The sequence below is a fragment of the Lontra canadensis genome, unplaced genomic scaffold (genome assembly GCF_010015895.1).
Source record: "Lontra canadensis isolate GAN:19392208 unplaced genomic scaffold, GSC_riverotter_1.0 scaffold1, whole genome shotgun sequence".
Lineage (NCBI taxonomy): Eukaryota > Metazoa > Chordata > Mammalia > Carnivora > Mustelidae > Lontra > Lontra canadensis.
Genome location: NW_022630995.1, coordinates 28,024,271 through 28,048,153, shown reverse-complemented (window position 1 = coordinate 28,048,153; position 23,883 = coordinate 28,024,271). Strand labels below are relative to the sequence as shown.

General features: G+C 42.2%; 2 protein-coding genes across 5 annotated transcripts in view; one reads left to right on the top strand and one right to left on the bottom strand.

Annotated features, from left to right (window-relative positions):
* Positions 1-17,069, top strand: part of ATP10D (ATPase phospholipid transporting 10D (putative)) — a 103,045-nt gene extending 85,976 nt beyond the window's left edge. For 3 of the 4 annotated variants that reach the window (XM_032852373.1, XM_032852383.1, XM_032852364.1), the window contains exons 19-23: positions 1,600-1,800; positions 7,562-7,642; positions 9,001-9,105; positions 13,100-13,287; positions 15,202-17,069. In XM_032852373.1, coding sequence (XP_032708264.1) covers positions 1,600-1,800; positions 7,562-7,642; positions 9,001-9,105; positions 13,100-13,287; positions 15,202-15,532 — 906 coding nt within the window. In that variant the 3' untranslated portion in view covers positions 15,533-17,069. Of the gene's footprint in view, positions 1-1,599; positions 1,801-7,561; positions 7,643-9,000; positions 9,106-13,099; positions 13,288-15,201 lie in introns of those variants that run through there. The other variant, XM_032852393.1, reaches the window with a different exon arrangement.
* Positions 17,070-19,778: 2,709 nt separating this feature from the next.
* Positions 19,779-23,883, bottom strand: part of CORIN (corin, serine peptidase) — a 243,648-nt gene continuing 239,543 nt past the window's right edge. Inside the window, exon 22 of the mRNA XM_032852353.1 lies at positions 19,779-20,158. Coding sequence (XP_032708244.1) covers positions 19,976-20,158 — 183 coding nt within the window. The 3' untranslated portion in view covers positions 19,779-19,975. The remainder of the gene's footprint in view (positions 20,159-23,883) is intronic.

Genomic DNA, 23,883 nt, shown 5'->3' with positions numbered 1-23,883 from the left:
TTTTTTATCCTGAAGCACAATGAGCTTTTTTTTTTAAATTCCAGGACTGGGTAGTAGTCACCAACTTTTAGGGAGGATTCTCTTTCCCAATTTTTTTTTTTAAATGCTTTTTCTTTTTCTACCTGCTCCTCTTGTGGTGTATCCCACCCCCACACCTTTCCTTTTAAGCCCAGATTAAACCCAAAGAGTAAGGAACACTAGTATTAGGATGAGGGGTGTCATGTACCCTTGGAGAGTGGGCCAGTGTGTATCAGGAGATACTCCATGACCAGGGATCAGGGACTCTGGGTCTCCTGCTGTGACACCATCGGTGGCCGTTCACACTGATATTCTCCTGACTCACTTCTGCCTCTTACTTACCTAGCAAAATAGTAAATGTTTTGTAAACTATGGAGGAAAAGGCCAGTACCAGAAGCCATTCAGGTAACTTGTCTTTCTGAGACGGTGGTTCTCAGGTCTTAGAAGACTTTTGAGATACTGATGACGATTATGAATTCATTCCGCAAAACACATGTACCCCAAATTGATACGTTTCCAGGAGCAGGGCACGGGGTGTGTCCATAGTCCCTAGATTTAAGAAACCCCGTCCTGAGGATTGTAGCTGTTATCCTGAAGTATGCCTCTGTGTCTAGAATGCCGACAGTACCATCTTCCTACTTGTAAGGCACTTTACAGGTCGTGAGCGCCTTCTAACTGGATCCTGATAGTAAGCTCGGAGGTGGTATAATTCTCATTTTCAGACAAGGAAATCAAAATTCAGAAAGGTTAGGAAAATGGCCTAAAGTGAAAAAAAGCAGTAGGAAGTGTCTTCAGGCCCTGAATACGACTCCCTAAACTTAAGTCCAGGGGCCTTTCCTGGGGCCTGCCTTGCTTGAGGGCACAGAGCTTTAGCAGTCACGGACCCCGTTCATCTGAAGCAAAACACTGGAGGAAACCCTGGAGGATGTATGTTTCTAGCCTCTAGGGCAACCCCCATGCTGGTTCGCCTGGGACTGTCCCAGTGTTAGCTGGGAGAGCCCATGTCCTGGGAAGCTCCTCACCCCCAAGCTCAGTGGGATGGTTGGCTACCCTTCTGGTACCACTCAAAAGTAATCTTGAACCTAGAAAGCAGGAGGATGAAAATCTGTTGTGTGCCTGCTACATACCAGGCACGGGCCTAGGATCGCTCCATGCAGAAGCGGTGCCTCGGTTTGAATACTGGCTCTGTTAGTGTGTAACTAGCTGTCTCACAACTGTTACTGATGAGCCAGATGACTAAGGGCAAGTTCTTTAGCCCGTCTGTGCCTCAGTTTCCTCATCTGTGAAATGGGGCCACAGTAATTCCTGAGTTGTTAAGAGGGTGAGAACCGGGCCTGCACTCCACAGGAAGGGGCTTGCGTGCATGTGTGTACATATGTGTGTATATGTATGTCATGTTTTCCTTTAATAAAACACGTATCCTCAAAAGACGGCAAGGTAAGTTGTGGTCTTCCATTTTGCTAAGGGAGAGAGAGAGGCCGGGATCACACAGCTGACGGTGGCAGCAGGTGGCTTGTGTGCTTGTGACACACATGTGGCTGTTTGTTTCTAAGATGCAAATATTCCCTCTTGTGTCCCTAGGCCTATGTGAACCTCCTTTTCTGGTACCAGTTCTTTTGTGGATTTTCAGGAACCTCCATGACTGACTACTGGGTTTTGATCTTATTCAACCTCCTTTTCACTTCCGCTCCTCCTGTCATTTATGGTGTCTTGGAGAAAGATGTGTCTGCAGAGACCCTCCTACAGCTGCCGGAACTTTACAAGAGTGGCCAGAAATCAGAGGTAGGTACCGAGGCAGAAATGCTTGGACCGAAACGCATCCGCTGTCCAAGCCAGAACACGTTCCAGCGAGCCCAGTTCAAATAGTGTGGTACGTGCGGGGCTGCTTAAAGTTACTGTGGCTGTTTTGGAACACCTCTGCCAACAGGGCAGATATGAAGTTACTTGCCTCTGAGGTGAACATAGGTACGACTCTGAAAGGTCTTAGGTACTTACCTGAAGAAATCGGGCGTTTCAACCCTACAATTCATAATGTCTAGGATTTGCTAAACCTTACTGTGCCATCTCTTGTGCGAGCTACTAAACCTTCCCTGCCTCATTTATCTCCACAAAACTTTTTGAGGGAGAACTTGGTACTGTACCCATTCTAAGACAAAGAATAGAATTTCTCTTTTTTTTTTTTTTTTTTTTGAGAGAGATCACAAGTAGAGAGGCAGGCAGAGAGAGAGAGGAGGAAGCGGGCTCCCTGGTGAGCAGAGAGCCTGATGTGAGACTCGATCCCAGGACCCTGAAATCATGACCTGAGCTGAAATCAAAGGCTTAACCCACTGAGCCATCCAGGTGCCCAAGAATCAGAATTTCAAAGGGGCTCGTAATTTTTCCAAAAATTTCATAGCTAAAAAAGAAAAAACCGCAGAGGCAGGATATGAATCCTACTTAGTCTGGTTCTAAAGCCGAAATTAAATTCTCCAGGTTCTACTCTTCCTGCAGCACAGTGGCGTGATCTGCGTGGCTTCCTCGCCCTGAAGCCAAAGCCAGGCCCTGCCTCTGCTTAATTGATCTTCACACTATCAGTCTACCTCTGATAGATCACTGATATCTGTCCCCACTTTCTCATTTTCTCCTACCTAGAGAATTGTGATGGCTGATTACTTGGCTGGCTGTCTCACAACTCTTTTCTTTCTAATTTATCTCCTACAGAATTAATAATAATTAATAGAGCACTTATGAACATTTATGTAATGTCTCCTATATGCCAGGCACTCTTCTAAGTGCTTGATATACATAAATCTAATCCTCAGAACGACCCTGCTAGTAAGTGCTATCGTTATCCACCTAGTAGATGAGGACAGTCAGGCACAGAAAGGAGCCTTCAGGAATGAGCCCGTGTCACAGAGTTTGTGGGCGGTGCAGGGGAGCTCTGGATCTCGAGCCCATGCTCTCCACCATTACGCGGGGTTGCGGAAAGAGCACTGGCCCTGTGTTCAGTCCCTCAGTCTCCTCCTGCCTCCACTATGCCATGGCCTGAAATTCAAAGTGCTCTCCCAAGTGCATGGTCAGGATCACGGGGACTAAGGAAGGCCAGAACCCTATAGACACCTGTAAGTGAGCAAAGCTGAGGTATCTCCAAATTGTAATCAGATGCTTTAGTCTCGAGAGGAGGACTCTGTTAGGGCCCTTTCAGCAGCAAGTGACAGAAACCAGCTCAAATTGGCTTGATAAAAAAGATCATTTTGTCATTGACCAGGCCTGGGACATTTATTGTTCCTGAGGACAGAGCTCAATCCCATGGACAGCACTGGGAAAAGGAGAAGGACTGGGGAGAAGTACGGGGCAGGCAAAAATCAGACCTGCCCTAGTGTGTTCTGCTGCACTCACTGTTGTAAAGACACTGACCCAGATCAGTTAGAAATAATGGGTTTAGCCTGAGTTTAAATTCTCAGCCTGCCGTGTGTGACCTTGGTAAATGATTTAACTTTTATTTCTTTAAGGAGATGGTGTGAGGATCAAGTAAGATAAAAGTTCCAGCCATATTAAGCTCTCAGTATTGTTATTTTTACTCGCTTCCCCCAAATTAACCAGAAATTTGAGGAAATCCCAAACTCAAAATGTGTTTATTTTTATCAGTCTAACTTTATTCTGACTTGAACTTCCTTTCCAGGCTGGGGAGTAACTTAATGTCCGCAGGCTACCTGCCACAGCCAACACAGAGAAGTCACACGTCCAACTTTCAGGGAAGAAGAAATTCTCATGATCCTTTAATATCATCCAGTCCATTCAGATCAAGGAGCTAAGTAGGGTTTTTCTAGAGGAATCCAGTCTGACTTAAAGTTCAAGGCCAAGATGAAGGAATGGTATTAATATTAATGAAGGTTGTCTTGTACCCCTGACCTAAATTAAATTCCAAGTCTGTTGGGGAAAGAGAGGTGAGGGGGGCCCTTCAAAGTTTTTAGAGCTTGTTTTTAAAAACCCATTTGTACAGACCATGATTTGTTCTTACCCTTGGAAGACTTGAGGTCACTGTTTCCTTTTGTTGAGTCCTGTTATCAATCCTTTGCATACACTGTTCTACTGAGCCGGCCAGTTTCATAATACATGGTAGTAGCAGGTGGATTCCCAGCATGTGGCTATTGATAGAAGGTCATGGGTTTCATTGAGTTTACCTTCCAGAAGAGTTGTCCTTTCTTTGATCTTGGCCTTCAAACAAATTCTTCAAACAAATTCTTCAAACAAATTCAAACAAATTTATGCTTGTGCCATTTCCTGCCTTCAGGGTCATGAAATATACTCTCCAGGGTTACAAAATCTCTCCCCTAAGGAGAAGGCTGCAGCAGAGGCCTCCCTCCTGAGAAGCAATCACCTTTTAGCCATCTCTCCTCACCCACAGTTGCCTTTCCTGGCTTGGACTTTGTGTCCACATTTTCCCTTTCAGATTCCAGGAAATCCCATGAGCTCATCTCTCCAGCCTCTCATTTATCTTTTCCTCTCCTTTGCTTCCAGAGTGCCCTTACTCACATGACTGGAGATTAATTGCGCTTTTGCCATTTTTGCTTAGGTTTTTTGAGCAACTACCATTCCTCCAGAAGCATGAAGTTAAATTTTAGCTTATCCCCACGTTGTTCTCTCCTGTCCAGTGGCATTTTGATTGCCCCTTTGATTCTTCCACATTGTCTTCTGTCATTTGATCATTCTTCTGTATAGATTTTTATGAACCTTTGGATGAAGAAAGATAAAACGTCCCATCATTTTTAAGGAGAAAATAGTAAAAGAAAATACAGGGGAAAGGAACAGTAACAGTAACAATATTAGAATCAACAAATCCTCATTGCTTTGATTTTCCAGAGAATGAAAAGATTTTTTTTTTTTTAAGGAATAGATTTTAAAATTCTAAGTGCAGTCTATTGAAGAATAGAAAAACGTATGTGGAGAATTTGTGTATTTATAAAACTTTGTTATTTAGAAGGCAATTGGCTATTTCCAAGGAAATGTCATCCCATTTCACATTTGGAAGGAAATAAGACTGAGAACATGTTACGAAAATAGAAGACTATCTTAAGATTATAATACATGTGTTGCCATTTTTGTCCATGGCAAATATCACTAGGAAACCATAGCCCTCTGTTATTCCTCCTGCGTCTGAAAGCAGCCTCAGAATCCTTGTGCACACATGTCAACATTCAGGCAGAGGTGGCTCTTGTTTGAAAACCTGTTTTCCAGTGTCAGCGAAGAGGTCATAGGATGTTGATGGATTCCTGTCTCACGTTGAGGTCTTTCATCCATTTTGAGTTTATCTTTGTTTATGGTGCAAAGGAATGGTCCAGTTTCATTCTTCTCTGTGTAGCTGTCCAAGTTTCCCAGCACCACTTATTAAAGAGACTGTCTTTTTTCCATTGGACATTTTTTCCTGCTTTGTCCAATATTAGTTGACCATAGAGTTGAGGATCCATTTCTGGAGTCTCTATTCTATTTTTGTGCCAATACCATGCTGTCTTGGTGATCACAGTTTTGTAATACAGCTTGAAATCAGGCAACGTGATGCCCCCAGCTTTGTTTTTCTTTTTCACCCTTCCCTTGGCGACGGGGTCTTTTTTGGTTCTGTATAAATTTAGGATTTTTTTTGTTCCAGCTCTTTGAAAAACGCCAATGGTATTTTAATAGGGATGGCATTGAAAGTGTAAATTGCTCTGGGGAGGACAGACATTTTAACTGTTTATTCTTCCACTCCATGCATAGAATGTTTTTCCATCTTTTTGTGTGTTCCTCAATTTTTTTCACAAGTGTTCTGTAGTTTCTAGAGTATAGAGCCTTTACCTCTTTAGTTAGGTTTATTCTTAGGTATCTTACGGTTTTGTTACTATTGTGAGTGGAACTGATTCCTTAATTTCTCTTTCTACACTTACATCATTAGTATATGGAAAAGCAGCTGATTTCTGTGCATTGATTCTGTATCCTGCCACCTTGCTGAATTGCTGTGAGTTCTAGTAGTTTAGGGGTGGAGTCTGTTGGGTTTTCTACATAGAGTATCATGTCATCTGTGAAGAGAGAGTTTGACTTCTTATGGCAGTTGGAATCTCCAAAAGGATCTCAGGAATTACTATGTATACTAAGTCTTTATTTGAACAGTAGTTTTAATAGCAGTTGCTAAAAACTATGAGCCATTTTTATCAAGAGTGGAAATGCTCCCATCTGGTACCTAAATCTTTCCTCCATCCTCCCCTTCTCCCCTCTTAAGATGTGAACTCGGAGGAAAGCAGTAATATAAGACTTAAGGAACACAAAAGAAAGTGTACCAACAACTATTTTTGAAATTGACGTTAACAAATACAACCCAAGTAACAAACATTATTCTAAAATATGCATTCATTTAATAAATATTTACTGATCACCAAAAGAATAAAACCTGTTTTCCATCACTTGATTAATGTCTCTACTTGAACTTTTCTCTTTTCTTCTATATGCTTTTGGTTAGAAGCAGTTCAGCACGTGAAAAGTTACATAGGAATAATTAATTAATCCAACAAATATGTATTGAGTACTTGTTATGTACCAGGTACTGTTTTAATCACTTGAATAAAAAAAATCAAACCCCCACTCTATGAAGTGTGCATTCTGTTAAAAGAACTGGAAAATCATTAGATAAACAAATAAAACCATTTCTGATGGGGATGAGAGATTTCTACAGATGCCATGGTAGTAAGTAGTGGGATGGACATCACTCTTAGACCGGTCTGGGATGAGATGAAGCTGGCATGTGAATAAAGAGCGGGTCACGTGGGAGATCCAGGGCAAAGAATCCAGGCAGAAAGAGAGCACAGGGGAAGCCCCGGGGAAAGAACGGGTCTGGCAAGTTTGAAGAACTAAAGGTGCCTGTGGTAGGATCATAGTGGATGAGGGTAAAAATGGGAGGGTAGGACCCTGGAGAGCAGGGACTCCAGCAGGCAGATCCTCCAAGACATTACTAGCCATGGGAAGGAACTTAAATTGTATTGGAATGCAGCGAGACGTCATTGGAGGCATTGGAGAGGGTCAGTTTGATTAATTAGGGAGATGGCACAACCTGATTTATAACCTTTAAGAACCTTCTGACTGCTGTAGAAGACTGGATTAGGCATAGGAGAAAAAAGCAAAGAAGTCAGTTAGGTGGTTATTTGGTCATCATAAAGAGAGTTGTTGGTGAAGGAGAATGGGAGACAGAAGTGGATGGGTTTGGAGTATTTTTTGAAACTGCACTTTCTGATCAATAGGCAATGGAAACTCAGTACTACTATCCCTATTTCAAGTAGATTTAAGGTTGATCCAGTGATAAAAGTGACATGAGTTGAAGAGAAGTCCTCCATGGACTTTTTTTTTTTTTTAACCTATTATTCAACGCCATACTGTATTCTTCTACCACTGTTTACAAATCCCACCTATTTTGTGAGTGAGAGAATAAAGGAATATAATCTTCTTCTCAGAGAAGCAAAGATAATTATTGGCTTCTGTTGTTCCTTGACTTTGCTTTGACTCTTGTTAATCCCTCCACAATGTCTCTTTTCATTTTCAGGCATACTTACCCCTTACCTTCTGGATCACCTTGCTGGATGCCTTTTATCAAAGCCTGGTCTGCTTTTTTGTGCCTTACTACGTGAGTCCTTATTCACTCAAAGTGTGTGTTATTAATGAATTGGTGATGCTTCTTTGTTGCTGGTATCAGCATATAGAATGGATATATTTTAGGGTATCTTGTTCATATAGTCAAATGGATCATTAACCTACTAAATTATAACGTCCTCCCCCAAATATGTTAGACCATAGATTAAATTTGGAGAAAAGTACATAGCTGACTCCTCATGAGTCTCCTTTTTAGCCCTGGGCTGCTTGATAGTTTTTGTAAATGAGCTGGATAAAATTGAGAGTCCAGGCATGTAATGAGAAGAGTCAAAATCGGAGAGGCCAAGTCAGAATATGAAATTAGTTATTAGGGAGTGCTGGGCTAAATCCACTAGAATGATATTTGTAGTATTAAAGTTCTTATAAATAGTCTCTCTAAAACTAAAAAAACCTGTTTTATAGGTGAAAAGTAGAAGAAATGTGACTGAACAAAACATGTATAAAAATGAATTTTAAAATTCAGGCAAAAACCAAGCACAAAGCAGCATAATCTAACTGTCCACCCATATACCCCTTACCCAGAAGAAAACACTGGTTTGATCATGATGGGTGAAAAAATGATAATTTCTAAGTTAATAACCTCTGTTCTTTAGTTTTTTATTTAAATAAAATGACTTGAATTTGCTTGCTAGAGTATTCTGGGCATACTGCATTTCAAGAGGAATGCAGATAAGGCAATCTGAAGGTAAGCAGAAGAGAGAGAGTAGAAAATTGTGTCCTTGGAAGAACACTTTAAGGACTTGAGGACATACACATAGGAGAGGAGGGGATATTTACTTAGCAGAGATATACACTTAAGATAGCCTTTTTTTTTTTTTTTTTTTGAGAGAGAATGAGCACATGCACAAGCAGAGGGAGTGGGAGAGAGAATCCCAAGCAGGCTGTGCTGAGCATGGAGCCCAACTCAGGGCTCGATCCCAGGACTCCAAGATCACGGCTTGAGCTGAGAAAAAAGAGACGCTCAACCAGCTGAGCCACCCGGCACCCCTCAAGATAGTCTGAATAGCGCCTCAGGGTTTTGCAGCTCTATTAAATGGGAAATATTTGATATTTTTCTCTACCTCAAAGAGCCAGAAGTGTAAGTAAAAGTTTCCAGGAAGATGAATTATGGCTCAGGATAAAGAGGCATTCCAACTAAAAAGTTCAAAGATGGGATGGCCCGAGAGTTGGTCTCTCTTTCAGAAATGTTCAAGTGTATCCTAAGTCACCCCTTATTAGCAACACTGAAGAAGGAACCCCATCCTCAGTTGAGCTATAAAGTAAAGGGATGATACTCAAACCACTGAGTGTGACAGCTCTCCAAGATCACTGCCCGTTGTCCTCTCTTCGTAGACCTACCAGGGCTCAGACATTGACATCTTTGCATTTGGAAACCCCCTGAACACAGCTGCTCTGTTCATCATTATCCTCCACCTGGTGATTGAGAGCAAGAGCTTGGTGAGTGGTTTTCCTGCCTCTGAAATAGCCTGGAAGTGCTTGGGGAAATGCCTTCTCTTAGCAGTGACTGTGCTAAACGCTAAATGCCTAGAAGACACAGGGTAACGAGAGGAGTAATGACGCCAAATATGAAGGGTGACTCATGGCGGCTCTCTTGCTGACTGTTGAGTGCCATTATGTTGAGATTGATGTATAGCCAGGGAAAGTGGAAAATACCCGGCTCCTTGGTGGTATTCTTGGTGGATGGTTCAGGGAGGCATGAATCAAGCTGGAGAAACAATTACCTTTCAATGACCAACATTCTTCGAGATCATGCTGATGTCTTTCAACTCAACTAAAGAGAGACATCGTGCCATGATCCTTGTATACTGATATGAGTCAGTGATGGTTTTATCATAATAAAATGTCTCATGTTACAAAAAGAAACTATGTTTTCTTCCCTCCAGAGTTTTTACCACTCATTTAAATCTAGGTCTTTTTTTTTTTTTTTTTTTTTTTTATAACCTTGATGCTGACTTAATGATAGTTAATTCTTTTCATCAAAATGATTGTTTGGTAGCTCTCTGCAGCAAAGCTAATGTGTAGTATTCAGAGAGTGAGAGCCTTGTTGTAAACCTTCCTTTGCAGATGAAGAACATTCCATCCATCTCTGGAGAATGAACCACTTCTGTGATTATTTATGCCCATCACCCATTTCCATTGCCATTGCCTTTGCTCTACCCATTGCCTTTGCTATAGCCACTTCCGGGACCATTGCTACAGCCCTAGACCTCCTGCCCACCTCTACTCTAGACTCCTCCAGCCATCCTCTACAAAACAACCAGAATCATCCTTTTGAAACACAAATCTTACCTTGTTGCTGTCCTTTGGGTAAGACCCTTCAATGATTTCTCATTGTAATTGGGGTAAAATGAAAAAGCCCTAAGTTGGCCTTCAAGACTTCATGCAGTGATGCCTCTACTTTTCTCTCCAGTCACATTTCCACTTTTTCATGGGCTGGAGCCCCACTGTCCTTCCTTGAGCGATTCAGATACAGTGAGCTCATGAACACATCAGGTCCTTAACATTTATCGTATCTTCTGAGGGACGTATTCTTCCTCTTCCCTTGGTTCTTTGCACTTGACCCAGCTTACTTATACTTTTCGGTCTCAGCAAGAATGGCTCCAAGAGCCCTTCCCTAACCTAATTTTTTCATACCATCCTCTTGTTTTTCTATATAGCCCCAATAATAATGTCTTATTATTCATCAGTTATGTGAGTATATGACTCATGTCTTCTGCATTAGACTATAATCTCTGTGATAGGCAGTGTTCATATTTGTTAATCACCATATTCCAGAATCTAGGACCGGACTGACACACAGTAGGTACTCAAAAATGTTTGAATGGATAAACAAATGATTAAATGACTAACCAGTCTTTGGGGTATATTTACCGTCCTGGTGGTGAATTCATCTCAAACAGAAATAGCTGAATAAGGTTATAGTTTAAATGTTAGGTGCAGTTATATTATAAAATTATAATAATTTCTAAAGCGTCATAGTTTCTAAAGAATATTTTTGGCACTACTTGCCTTGCTTATAACCTGCTGTAATCAAAGTGTACCAGCTTAAAGTGCAGTAAAAGGTTAAAAATCTGGAAATACCAGCTAGGGAGAGTAAAGGGAACTCTAGAACTAAATTATTTGGCATTGTTTAAACATCTATTTGATTTAATTTTAAACAGTTTTATAGGCACTTTGGGTCACTACCTAAGGAAGTGTCATGGGTTCTGACATTTAGTAGTGTTCCAAGGGGTCCAGCACGTAAAATGTGTTGGTTTAGGTTCAGTGGTTATGAGCAACAGCAACCTGAGCAAATAGGAAGGTTATTTAAAATATACTGAAGAACCATCATCAAACAAAACCAAACCATCCTGAGCAACCAGAGTGGTTCCAGACATCCGGGGAACAAAGTAGTGGCCAGGCTTGCCCTGCTCTGCTCAGACTTGGTTGAAGTCCTTTTCTTTCTGCCCTTGCCTCGTTGTGCCCCAGGTTTCATCCCTGGGGACAGAATTCTGTCTCCTTAGCTTCAGGGCTGGGCTTTGGTTAGAGGAGGGCAGTGGTGGCGACATCGTGCATGGTGCTGGGGAGCCTCACTAGGAAGCGGGAGCGTGAGAGCCAGGTGCCCAGGAAAACAGTGTCTGTTATGTCAAGGTCGCATCATTAAGCCCTTTTTTTCATGCCCAGGGAGGCTAAAGCTCACAGTCTCCGAACATCCCTTGTCAGGAAGAGTCAGCCACTCTGAGGATGTGAGGCGGCTTCCCTCATGCTCCCGCTCCTCATCTCATCTGTGCCTCCCACCTCCCCGTCTTCTCTCACCCGGAGCCTCCTGACTGTGACTGTATCAGTTTATGGAAATGCTCAGCTCCGGCAAGTTGCTATCTCCCTTGCCAAAAATCCATTTTAAGGGGAAAAAAAAAATCAGGCAGTAGGGTCCAATGAGAAGGAAAGACATTTGAGGAAGAAAGAAAAAATAACAGATCCTCGTTTTAGAGGCATGATGATTATCAGGAGTTAGCCCACATTTTCTGGGCAGTTTGTACATTTTATCAAAAAAAAAAAATGAGCAGTGTTTGTGTCACTTGTGAAGAGACCTACCGAGGGGAAGCACTTTGCAAGTGAAGAGGGAAAAGGAGAACATTGGATCTCGTTTGAAAATTCTAGCCTTAGAAAATGATAAAGGCAGTGCTTCCCCCCAAAAGCATAACATACTCTCCTAGGGAATACATTACGATTTTAGGTGGTACTTTCCCTCCACTAAAGAGCACTGACTACTGCGTCGTGTGAACGTGATTCTCTTTCGTACCTCGGATTATGTCCATTTCCCTCTGTCACACAGATCAGACTCTAGACTCAGCACTCTGATGACAGGTAATGGGGATACCACATTTAAGGTAGTGATCCACTTTTCCTTCTCAATGAAGTTACTCAAATAGGAAGCCAGTTTCAGAAAAATACTAAGAAAAATTCCAAGCTGTACGTAGATAACGAAGGTAACTAGGTTAAGATGTAATACACGAAGATTTGTTTCTTGCTCGTGTAAAGTTGGCCGAGGTTCCACAGAGCCCCAGGGCAGTTGTCCTCTGAGGAGCAGCTTAGTGCCCTAGGCAGTGTCTTGTAGCTCTACCGTCTGGAATTATCCCCAAGGAGGAACTCCTTGGTCATCATGGAGACAGCATGAAAAATTGCGCACCAGCTCCTCTGCGTGTCTAACGTGAACTTTTTTTTTTTTTTTTAAGATTTTATTTATTTATTTGACAGACAAAGATCACAAGTAAGCAGAGAGGCAGGCAGAGAGAGAGGAGGAAGCAGGCTCCCTACCAAGCAGAGAGCCCGATGCAGGGCTTGATCCCAGGACCCTGGGATCATGACCTGAGCTGAAGGCAGAGGCTTTAACCCACTGAGCCGCCCAGGCTCCCTAATGTGAACTTTTTTTTAATGTCCCTTCCACTCACATTTCACTGGTCAAAGCAGGGTGCATGGCCATGCTTAATTTCAAGGGGGCGAGGAAATGCCATCCTTCCAGATGCTTAAAGTGGAAGGAAATTAGAATATCGGTGAACAACAGTAAGGTCTACCAGCCACGTGAATGGGTAACATTTGAGGATTGGAATACTACCTAAATGAAGATACAGGCCAATTAGTGATAGTATTTAAAAAAGAAAAAAAAAAAAAGAATCCAAACAGCTCATGGTGCATTGAACAATATAAAATAGAATCATCATCAAAAGTAACCTTTTGGCGTTGGACTTTGATTTACAAAATCGAAACAGAGGTGTGAACTCTCCATGGAAGGTGCTCGAATCTCCTCGCGGTTTTGTGTTTTGCGCACTGAGGGTGGTGACACCGTTCCTTCATCGCTCAGACACGTGGTCTCTTCAACAGAGCAGACTCCGTGGGGACACAGAGCCCTGTGGTTGAGAGTGTTCATTTCCCCGCCTCTCCTGTCTTGCAGACCTGGATCCACATGCTGGTCTTTGCGGGCAGCCTCTTGTCTTATTTTTTCTTTGCCTTGGTTTTCGGAGCCCTGTGCGTCACATGCAATCCGCCGTCCAACCCCTACTGGATTATGCAGGAGCACATGCTGGACCCCGTGTTCTACCTGGTTTGTGTCCTCACGACCTGCGTCGCCCTTCTGCCCAGGTATGGGGTTTTATCCGCGAGAGAGGCAGTGAGGTCAGAGGCTTGGTGGGCTTCGGTGACTGCTAAGAACGGATGGCAGACCATCCCATTCATCAGCGAAGTCAGTCTGCATCCTCGTGAGGACATGAGTTTTAACTCTGAGCAGAGTTAAGGCAGCCCAGAAGAGAGATTTCTCTCTCATGGAAAATTCTCATCGGGTTGCCATTCCCCAGAGATAGCACAGGCTTCACCTACTGGGTTATCTGAGGATCCTTTCCTCTGACTTTTTTTTCCGCCAACTCCCACGGGTGCTGCCCTCGTTGGCATGATTGGAGATGAATGACTCACCCAGCTCCCCCACATCCCTGCCTGCAGGAGGGAGGAGGAGAGAAAACGGAACGCGAGCAGATTTCCTCCTGTGTGGATTTTTTTTCTTTTTCTTTGTAATGGCATGACCCAGAAGCTGCGTGTCATTGCCATATCCCATTAACTGGGATCTCAGTATGTCAAGTCAGAGTGGCGAAAATCTGAGGGTTTCTAAAAAGAGAAATGGGAGGATGTGTACTGAGAGACAAGTTATGGTCCCTGTACAGCCTGGCAGCACTGAAAACGTCCCTCCTGTGTCTGAGTTATCTTTCCCATTTTAGTTTAACTTGAATTTCTAGTGTTGTATGGGATGGAGATGGCTAGGAAGTATGCATGGGTTTTTTCATCTGTAGCTCTCATAACATTTATCTTTTTAGCTGGAAACACTGTGCCACATAGTTGTTCTACCTTCTAAAACTGGATATGAGAGTCAAAATGGTGATTTTAGATTATTCTCGAACAGAGTTGATGAACTGACTCACAGGCCACCTCTGGCCTGCTGCCCGTTTTTAAAAGTAATAAAGTTCTATTGGGCTATAGACACACTCATTCATGTATTATCTCTGGCTGAGTTTCACTACAGCAACAGAGTTGAACGGTTCCAACCGAGAGACGATCTGGCTCGCTTAGCCTGAAATATTACTGTCTGGCCCACTGGGAGAAAGATTGTCACCCACAATATTCTAACAAATGCTGGAAAATGTGAAGGTGGCTTTAAAACTGGGTAACGGGCAGGGACTGGAAGGGTGTAGAGGTACATGATGGAAAAATTCTAGAATGATCACAGATACCGACATTCCTGCTGGTGGAAATTCAGGAGGAAGTGAGAAGCAGCACAGGTGGAGAAAACCTTATCTTCTTAGAAAATCCATACATGGCCTTAAACAGGCTGTTGCTAGAAATGCGAATGTCACAGGTACCGCCAGTGAGGGGTCCGAAAGAAAGGAGGGACGTGTTGCTGGAAATTTGAGGGAAGGGGGATTTTGGCACTATAGTGGCAGAAAACTTAGCCAAAGTGGGTTTTCCCGTTATGTGGAAAGCAGACTTTGGAAACTATGACCTTGGATATTTAGTGTTGAAAGTCTGGCCTGGTCTCTTCTTGCTGCTTAGAGTTAAAAAAAAAAATTGAGGGAAAGCCTATTAAATCCAGAGAAATTAGATTTGAGAAATTCTCTGCCTATGTAGATTTCAAAAGTTGTGAAAACGAAGAGACTGGCTTTGGGAATATGCTCTAGAGAGAAGGACAGCCCTGTGGCTGGATAGCCAAAGGCGGAGGAGATTAGGTCTGTGACATGGATCCCTTCAGCCACCTCAGCAGCCACCAGGGAAAGAAATGGGATTGTGTCGGGAAGCCCCACGGAGAGCCCCATCTAATGGCCTAGAGGAGTGGGAGACCCACAGGGTGGATGGCGGTGCTGTCCAGCGTCCGCGCTGCCCACGGGGACTGAAAGGGACAAGTGTGTCCCAGTAGCCCTAGAAAACTTCCAGTTTTCCCAGCTGGTGAGTACTTGCTGTGTCCCATGCCTCGTTTGCGGTGACTCTAATTCTGTGATGCTTTTTGGAACCTAGGTTTACATACAGAGTTCTTCAGGGATCCCTGTTTCCGTCTCTGGTTCGGAGGGCTCAGCACTTGGACAGACTGACTCCAGAGGAGAGGACTGAAGCTCTCAAGAAGTGGAGAGGGGCCGGAACGCTGGGCCGCGCGCCATCCCAGTGTGCTGACCACTCAGCTGCCAAGTCAGAGAAGAGAGCCACGTCTGGCCCGTCTGCTGCCTTGGCGATGATGTCAGCACCGTCCTGTGCTGTTGAGCGGGGAAGCTTCTCTGTACAGGAAACTCCCTTGGACTCAGACTTCTGTGAAACTAAGACCTCAGGGATGGCGGGGACCTCAGAGGGCTAAAAAAAAAAAAAAAAGGGGCAGGGTATCCTCCTTGGGGTGACAAGTCTCCCTTCAAATCTGGAAGAGGGACTTTGAAGAGGCACCTCTATCAAGCAAGAACCAAGTGGCTTTTTTCCTGAGGGACACGAAGATTCTTCTGTGCCCAGAAAAGCCAATGTGATGACCTTTCTTGTATGTTTGTAGATACATTTGAGAGGTTGCAGTTGGGCCTGAACTGAGTTTAGGGAGGTGAAATATTTCATTCCGAATCAAATGCTTTTATGAAACTTTTTGGATTTTGTAAAAGCATTTTAATTGTCTTAGGCATGCAGACATTCTTAAGGGATTCATTTGAGATACATTTATTTTATTGGGAGATCTCAGATTCCAGGGAAACGCTTTCAGTGAGCAGACTCCAATCTGAATTTTCTCTCATGAACAAAAACTAGTTTTTAGATCCATTGGAATGCAGAAGAGATTTCCACATGGAAATAAAAATGTTATAAATGATTAATTTCTAGAGGAAAAACTCCAAAGAGCCTTTTAAATGACAATGTACCTAAAATAGAGTAATAACTGTACTGTTGAAAATGTGATTATTAATAGTTTTTTATTTCCTCCAGGAAGATGCCTTTGGTCATCTGACTGCCCATGTAAGGCAGACCTCTCTGCTCATTTTGGTGTTCCTTGAGGCAGGGTCTTCATGGGGAGGGGGCAGACGGGTGCCAGGGTTCGACAGGAATATGTTTCTCTCTCAGCTTTCAGGCAAGAGAAGACCTTTTATGAGGTCTGTCTCTGTGCAGATGTCCACTGGGAAACATAGGCCATTGGTAGGGCAGACACAATCAGCCTACTGTAGCCCACTTGGCAATTTCCTGTATTCTGAAACTTACAATAGCCTGATTAAAATGAGACAATCAATTTGAAAACAATCTTCAAGAGACCATTTTGAGGGTTCATAGTCTTTACATTACCCTACTAGGTCTCCAGAGTTGTAACCTTTAAAAATGAGATATTATGCATTGAGACTAATACAGGTGATTCTCAGCAGAATTCCATGAGGTTCTTAGAAAACTTTGTTTTTAAACACTTTTTAGGACAGGAATGTCGACAGCAAGCTAGCTGCTGTTGCAAATCATGTGTGTTGGCTTTCGTTAGAACAGAGAGACTAGTTTACCAACTAAGCCCAGATGTTACAAGATCATCTATTTTTGTTGAGTTCTTTTAAAATTCAGTATCTATTCATCTGAAAATTGTCAGCCACTAACCACCCAGAATCTCCTTCCCGAAATCTCCATGCTGATGTTCTATGTCTGTATCAAGGTCTTAGGACTATTCATTTCTTATCCTCTTATCTCTTATCCTCAGGGCTTCATCTTCTCCTCCTGCCTCTTTGTCCTGGTCTGACATTTTTTTTGTAACTGTCTGATATTACCACAAATAGTCTTTCATAGAGACTGATTTTTAGAACTTTCAAAATCCCACATGGCTGTTGGAGGTTGCTTTCTGCTCTCTTTAATGATTTTTTAAGATAAACTGTTTAATAAATCACGTGTACAAAAAACTGTCATTGCTTCTATACATATGACTGAGCCCAACAGTAATTGGTACCAGAGCTTAGAAGGAAAATCCCAAAGCCCACCTTTTCCCAGAATATTGTAATGGCCTTTTCTTATATGGAAAAGTCAGTCATGTCCTGTCATCTGTTATCCCCATAGCAGCTGACATTCATTCCCTGAATGTAAATAAAGGGTTAGAATCTAAAGGTAAAAAGAATAAGCCAAGAGGACCGAGGGGAAAAGTCAGTCTCCCAGATGTCAAGTACCCATACGTAAAAGTAGAAGGAAGTCTTGAGTGTTTGTGTTATGAGTCCTCAGTCTCTTATCCACAATTCCAAAATCCCAAGAGCTCTGAAACTGAAAAATTTTTCATAAATTAGGCACAAATTCAATGTCCTAAACAGATGTAAAACAATTTATTTAATGTAATTATCCAGATATTTTGTTATAAAAATGTATTTTATTACTGGGTGCTAAATTGTATTTTTTAAACTCTGAAAAATTCTGGATTCTGAAACATATCTGGCCCTTGGGTGAAAGAGATTTGAGATCTGTATCAAGCCTTTAAATGATTTCATTCACAAGTAAATAACTTTTATGCAGTTACCCAAGCTGATGGGATCTATATTGTTTTGGTATTCCGTGTATTTTACCGAATTTTGGGGGACAAGCATAGTATCATTGTTCCTGTTGATTCATGGTTTATTAATAGTTTACATTTTATTGATTGATTATATTTGTTGATTAATAGTTTACATTTTGCCGTAATTTTACCCCAAAAGACCTGTGAAAGAATTACTATATCAGGCTCCCAAAATGTACTCTAGACATGAAAGATTCCTTGCACTCTTACCAGGATTAAAGTCTTCTTTGGACACTTAAGGGACGTGAAACTATTAGGAACCTCTCATTCAGAGAGCCGTCCATCACCTAAAGTAAAAGAGCGTGTTCCTGTGACAGTGAGACACGACAGGTAAATTTGGATTGGTCGGTGGCTGGAGGCCAGCCAGCTATTAGAGGGGGAGGCCTGGTTTTCTGGGACTTGCTATTATCTATGCTCCATGTCCATTAAAAAAAAAAAAAAAAAGGACTGTGCCATTTTATTTGTATTAAGGGTTTTTTTTTTTAAGATTTTATTTATTTATTTGACAGAGAGCACAAGCAGGGGGAGCGGCAGGCAGAGAGAGAAGGAGAAGCAGGCTTCCCGCAGAGCAGGGAGAGCCGGATCTGGGACTCGATCCCAGGACCCCGGGATCATGACCTGAGCCAAAGGCAGTCGCTTGACCAACGGAGCCACCCAGGCGCCCTGTATTAGGGTTATTTAGAATAAGTACAGTAGGTATACTTGCCTGAAGTGGAGCAAGGCTGACAGTTTTACGTGAAGTATGGGTACAGACTTAACAGAACTATAACAGAATGGACATGTGTTCTTACACTTTCACACAATTCTGACCCTAATTCCATTGCTGGATTTCACATTCTCAGGAGGTTTATACAAACTCCAGAACAGGAGATGAAGAACATGGGAAGTGTCAAGGCAACTTCTCGAATTTCAAATATGTGCAAACATAGAAAAGAGTACAAAAACACAGGTATAAAATTGCAGTAAGTCTCTGTGTGGGATGCTGAGGCAGTCCAGGGTGCTGGTGAAGTTTAGTGGGGAATCCTCCTTGTTCCCAAGGCATTTAGATGTTGCAAAATGGATGCTTAATTAAATTACCTATGTGCGACAAGTTATATTTTGAAGCTTTTTAGTGGGAAGGAAAATACTTTTGACCACTTTTATGGAACGCCCATCGGAAATTGTTGGGCATAAAGTGGCCTAGCGCTTAAAAGCATGTGAGAACATCAGATACTAAACACATTTCAAGGCAAATTATAAAATGTTTTACTCCATGCCAGCTTGAACTGCGCTTTGAGAGGCATTTCCGTGACTTTGTCATTATGGGCGAACACAGGAAAGTTGGAAAATACTGAATCGGAGGTTGGGTGCAATTTAATTTTTGTTTTCAAAAATTGAATCTCTCCAGACTAAAGCAAGTTCTCCTTTGGCAAAGTTCAATCTCCATTGTCACACAGGTGAAACAAAATGCTTCCCAGAAATATTCTAGCTACTGAGGTCTCAGTCAGCCAACTGATACACGCTGAAGGAATCCCAGCTATAGGGAAGGTTCTATAAAGACTCCTCTGTAAAGTTACATCCTTGAGTTAAGTTCAGAACGTGTAGTCCTATCATCTTAAATGCTAGTGCTGGTATCTAAGCAGCGTTGTGTTCAGTATGTCTTACCGTTTTAGCCACCTAAATGGATGCTGCTTGTCTTCTACCTCGGACTGTGTTTCATTGGTTTTCAGAATTATGCAGACTTGAGTAATAGTAAATAATTTGAGCATGTAAATTGTCTTGGCTCTTAATCAGAAGCAAGTCTCCAATATTAATATTAAAATTTGCCACTATGCTGTTGTGCTTGAGAAACAAAGCTGGCAAAGATTAGTCAGCCTGGATCTCGATGTCCTCTTTGTCACTGGAATAAAGTGAATTTTCTAGAACCTCCTACCCTACCACCTGCCTTATTCCAGAGCTGATTATTTTGTGCTATGGTCAAGATTAGGCTTGGCAAAAGAACAAAATCTGCTTTGCTTTTTTTTTTTTTTTTTAAAGACTGTCATTAAACTTGAAGCAAGAGAAAATAGAAGTTGAAAAAATTAAACTTGAAGCAAGAGAAAACTGAAGTTGAAAAAACTGAATAAAATTAGACCAAAACAAACATGAACATTTGCAGTGTACCGCTGAGCATCCCTGTCCATGAAAAGTGCTTCTGGACAGCCCTCTGCGGGAAGCTCTCCACAGTCGACAAGGCCATTTTCTTTGAGTGCAGCTGGCAAAAGTCTCGCATCATCTTTGGAATTAGTTCAGGAGAAAGGTGTGGATATATATTTGTCTTTCAATCCATTCGATGAAGTAGGACACATTGCTATAAACTCCAGGCCCCAGGACTTTGGAAAAGCAGATGGAGCCCCACGACGTTAAACCAAATAATGTCCACTGTCCTCCAGGCTGCTCGCAAACGAGGGGCCCACCGCTGTCACCCTGTAATGAACAGCAGTGGACATTAGTCACTGGTATGTTAGAGCCCGCCTGGGATACAATGAAACCAAACCCAGCTTAGCCAACTTCTTGGAAAGTTTAACCAAAGTTTTCATTGTTTTCCACTACATAGATGAACGTTCAAATGCACATTTTAAACCCCGATCTTTAAAAGAATGGGGGTCCCTTGGAAAATGACTACATTCTTATTTCCACAAAATCAGACTTCTCAGTCATTTCCTGTGCTTATCAAAATAGGTCATAATTTTTCTTTAAATTTAGTGTATCAGAACAAATTATCTCCTAATTGATCTCATTCTTCTAACTGCGCCACTTTATAAATGTTGAAAGTACCTAAATGGAACATTCAAATCAAAGATTTTCTTTTCTCCACACAATAGTACTAGAAAAATATTCCAGAATAACTCTGTTCTCAAGATTCTTGCTTTGTGAATGAGTGCATTTAGTAAAAGACACTGGCAACTTGCTGCGTTTCTTAACAGTTCTTAGGATTTTTTTGTTAGTGCACGTGAATGTTAAAGAGCACATCAAATTATTTACAGCAAAGTATTCTCTTTGTCGCCTCTGGTTCCATCTCATGTGCACAGAGATTTTCATTCTTGACATTTCAGGCGGGCTGTTCTTTCGCCCACATGGGATTAGCAGTGAGACCCTTCAGCTTTCTAAGCATGAATATTCACTACATCTGAAAAGATCAGAGATTAGGTGTGTTCCGCATGGCCTCAAAAGAGAGGGATCGATAGCCTAGAAAAATAAGGAAGTAAGTATATGAATTCATGGTGGGAATTTACACAGACTCCTGCCCTGTAAGGATGTCAAACTTGGAATTCCATAGCTGGTCTTGTCCCCCTGGTCATGTTGGAGAAAAATGTTAATTAGGTTTATCGATGCTCCTCTAAACACTTTCCCGTGGATTTGCTCATTTACTGCTCAGGAGATCCCTATGAGTTGCTAAGAATTATTACAATATCCATGTGATGAGACTGCGGCACAGGTGTGTACCCGGTTCGTGGGCAGCGCTCGAATTAGACCCACGCGGTACATGACCGTGACTCTGACTCTGTAACTACTGGGCTCTCCTCTCAGAAGTGTGAGCAGATACCACCGCTATTCGAGCAAAATGAGATTTTTGACTGTGCTGTGTACCTCTGTGGAAATAGCTGACCAACGCCATAAGCCTAAATAATGATGGTCCTCACAAAGGGTTGAATGAGTGCCTAAAAGCCTAGTTGAGTTTTTTAAAGCAAAATTTACTAAAAACATTTTATTAGACATATTCCACGATTTTTTTCACCTCCCCTCATATAAAAGGAATGCTAAGATGCTGACTGACGTTGAGCTGTTTATTATGCCAGAGAATGATTCAAACGGACCTATGTTGCCTCTCAAAAAAGAAGGCTCTTCAAAAAAAAAAAGGCTCTTCAGAGAGGAGAATGGGAAAGGGGCACATGGTAACTTGGGAATTCTGTATACTAAGAGACATTGTCAATAAAAATAAATGTAACTAGCACTTAAAAAAACAAAACAGGACGTGTACAGATCAGCTTCTCTATACTTTCAGATTAAGATTTAAGCCAAATAATTGCTTGGCATTTACTCTTTGCCAGAGTCTGTGTAGGATCTATGAAGATGAAGGAGACAGGATTTTTTGTCTCTGAGTGGCCAAGTCTGCTTGGGTAAGAAGCATAACTCTACTTGAAAGCCAGGTCCAAGGGCCAGTACACGAAGGAGTCGTCAGAGGAATGAGGGATTACGGCCTGCTGGAGGGGGAGTGAAAAGTAGCTTCCCAAGGTGTGGGTTTTGAGTGAGGCCTCATGAGACAAATAGACGTTTGTCAGGTGCAAAAAGAAAGGGAAGGAAGAAACAATTCGAATGCAAGGGAGAATACAGGAAAGGGCACATTTCGCTCTTTTTCGGTCCCCTTTTCGTAATATTGGGCTTTTGGCCAAAGTTTAGGCTTGGCTTCAGTATTGATCCCCATGATTTCTAGACCTTAACATGATTTCTAGACCTTAACAGAAGGGTCCACAGCTTCCAGAGTGTCCTATGGATGCCAGGGAGGAAGAAAATGAGAGGTTCTGTGAATGATCTTGCTCCAGACCTGGTCAAAAGCAGCTTTTGAGGACTTGTTTTGTTTTCTCTGTGGGGATGTACTGGAGACTACCTGGTATGCACTGAAGACCGCCACAGTGTTGAATTCCCACTACTGCCGAGGCTGGCTGGACCTAGCTCCTATCGGACATGACATGAGCCTGCCTGTGCTTGGACTTCAAGTCTCTTTCAAAGAATCCCCTCCCTTCTCCTTTAGCAATTGCCGAGAGATGAAGAGACACCAGTCTGGGGCACAACTCCAAACCATCCTGGGGACGGGGAGAAATGTACGCACACGAATCACTGTTTCCAGGAGAGTGTGGCAGTCAAGCACTTGGACTCTGAAGCCAGACTTTCTGAGCTCATAGCCTCACTCTACCACCTTCATGCCGGGCAAGATGGGGAAAATGATTTAACCTCTCAGCTCCCTTGTTTTCTTGATTTCTAAAACAGCAAAAACAGTGACACTGCCACAAGAACGGCTGATGAGGCTTAAATGGGTTCTTAGCACTGGAACACAACAAGTACTAACTGATCAGTGCTAATTATACAGTTACTGTTCACTGAGTGAGCGTGTCAGACATCACATGTGGGGAAATGAAAGATGGGCTTTCACCAACATTGACTCAGGTAATCCTCAAAACACCTGGAAAATTAGAATCAGCCCTAGCTTGTGATGCTAGAGAGGTTAGATAACTTCTCCAGGTCACGTTGTTCTTACAGGCAGAGATGGGATCCAAGCCAAAAGTTTCAGGCTGCAAATCCTGTGTCCCAAGCCCCATATCATGCTGCCTTCCCAAACACTTTCTTTCTTTCTTTTTTTTTTTTTTTTTTTTTTTGGTGTGTTTGGCTTGGGAAATCAAACCTGGGCCTCTTGCCTGAAGGCAGCCCACCTCAACTGATTCATGGCCAGGAGGCAGAAGAGACTGTGACCTTGGTGAAACGCCAAGTGATCTGTTGGCCTCCCTGTTTTCCACGACAACGAAGGAATCACCACTGGGCCATTTCCGGTCCTCTGATTTGCCCATTCTGAAACAGGCTACCAAAAGTGTTCTTTTATTATGTTGTGTTAGCAGTAATAACATTGTCAAACTCTTCTTCAATTCAAAATTAAATACGAGGGGCGATCTGATCTACCCCACAACAGTGCAATAACTAAAGTGTTTCCTAGCCGGGGCATATAATAACTGCCTTCCCCACTCTGTTATAAGCTTCTTTGAAGCAGAAAAAGAAATTAAGACTAAAAAATTCCATTTACGGGAATTGTTCTTTCACCAAAGTGATGAAAGACTTGTACTCTGAAAACTGTAAAACACTGATGAAGGAAATCGAAGATGACACAAAGAAATGGAAAGACATTCCATGTTCATGGATTGGAAGAACAAATATTGTTAAATTATCTATGCTATCAAAGCAGTTTATGCATTTAATGCAATCCCTGTCAAAATACCAATAGCATTTTTCACAGAACTAGAACAAACAATCCTAAAATTTATATGGGACCTCGAAAGACCCCAAACAGCCAAGAGGTATCAGAATTTCAGTCTTCAAGTTATATTGCAACACTGTAGTAATCAAAACAGTATGGTACAAAAATAGACACATAGATCAATGGA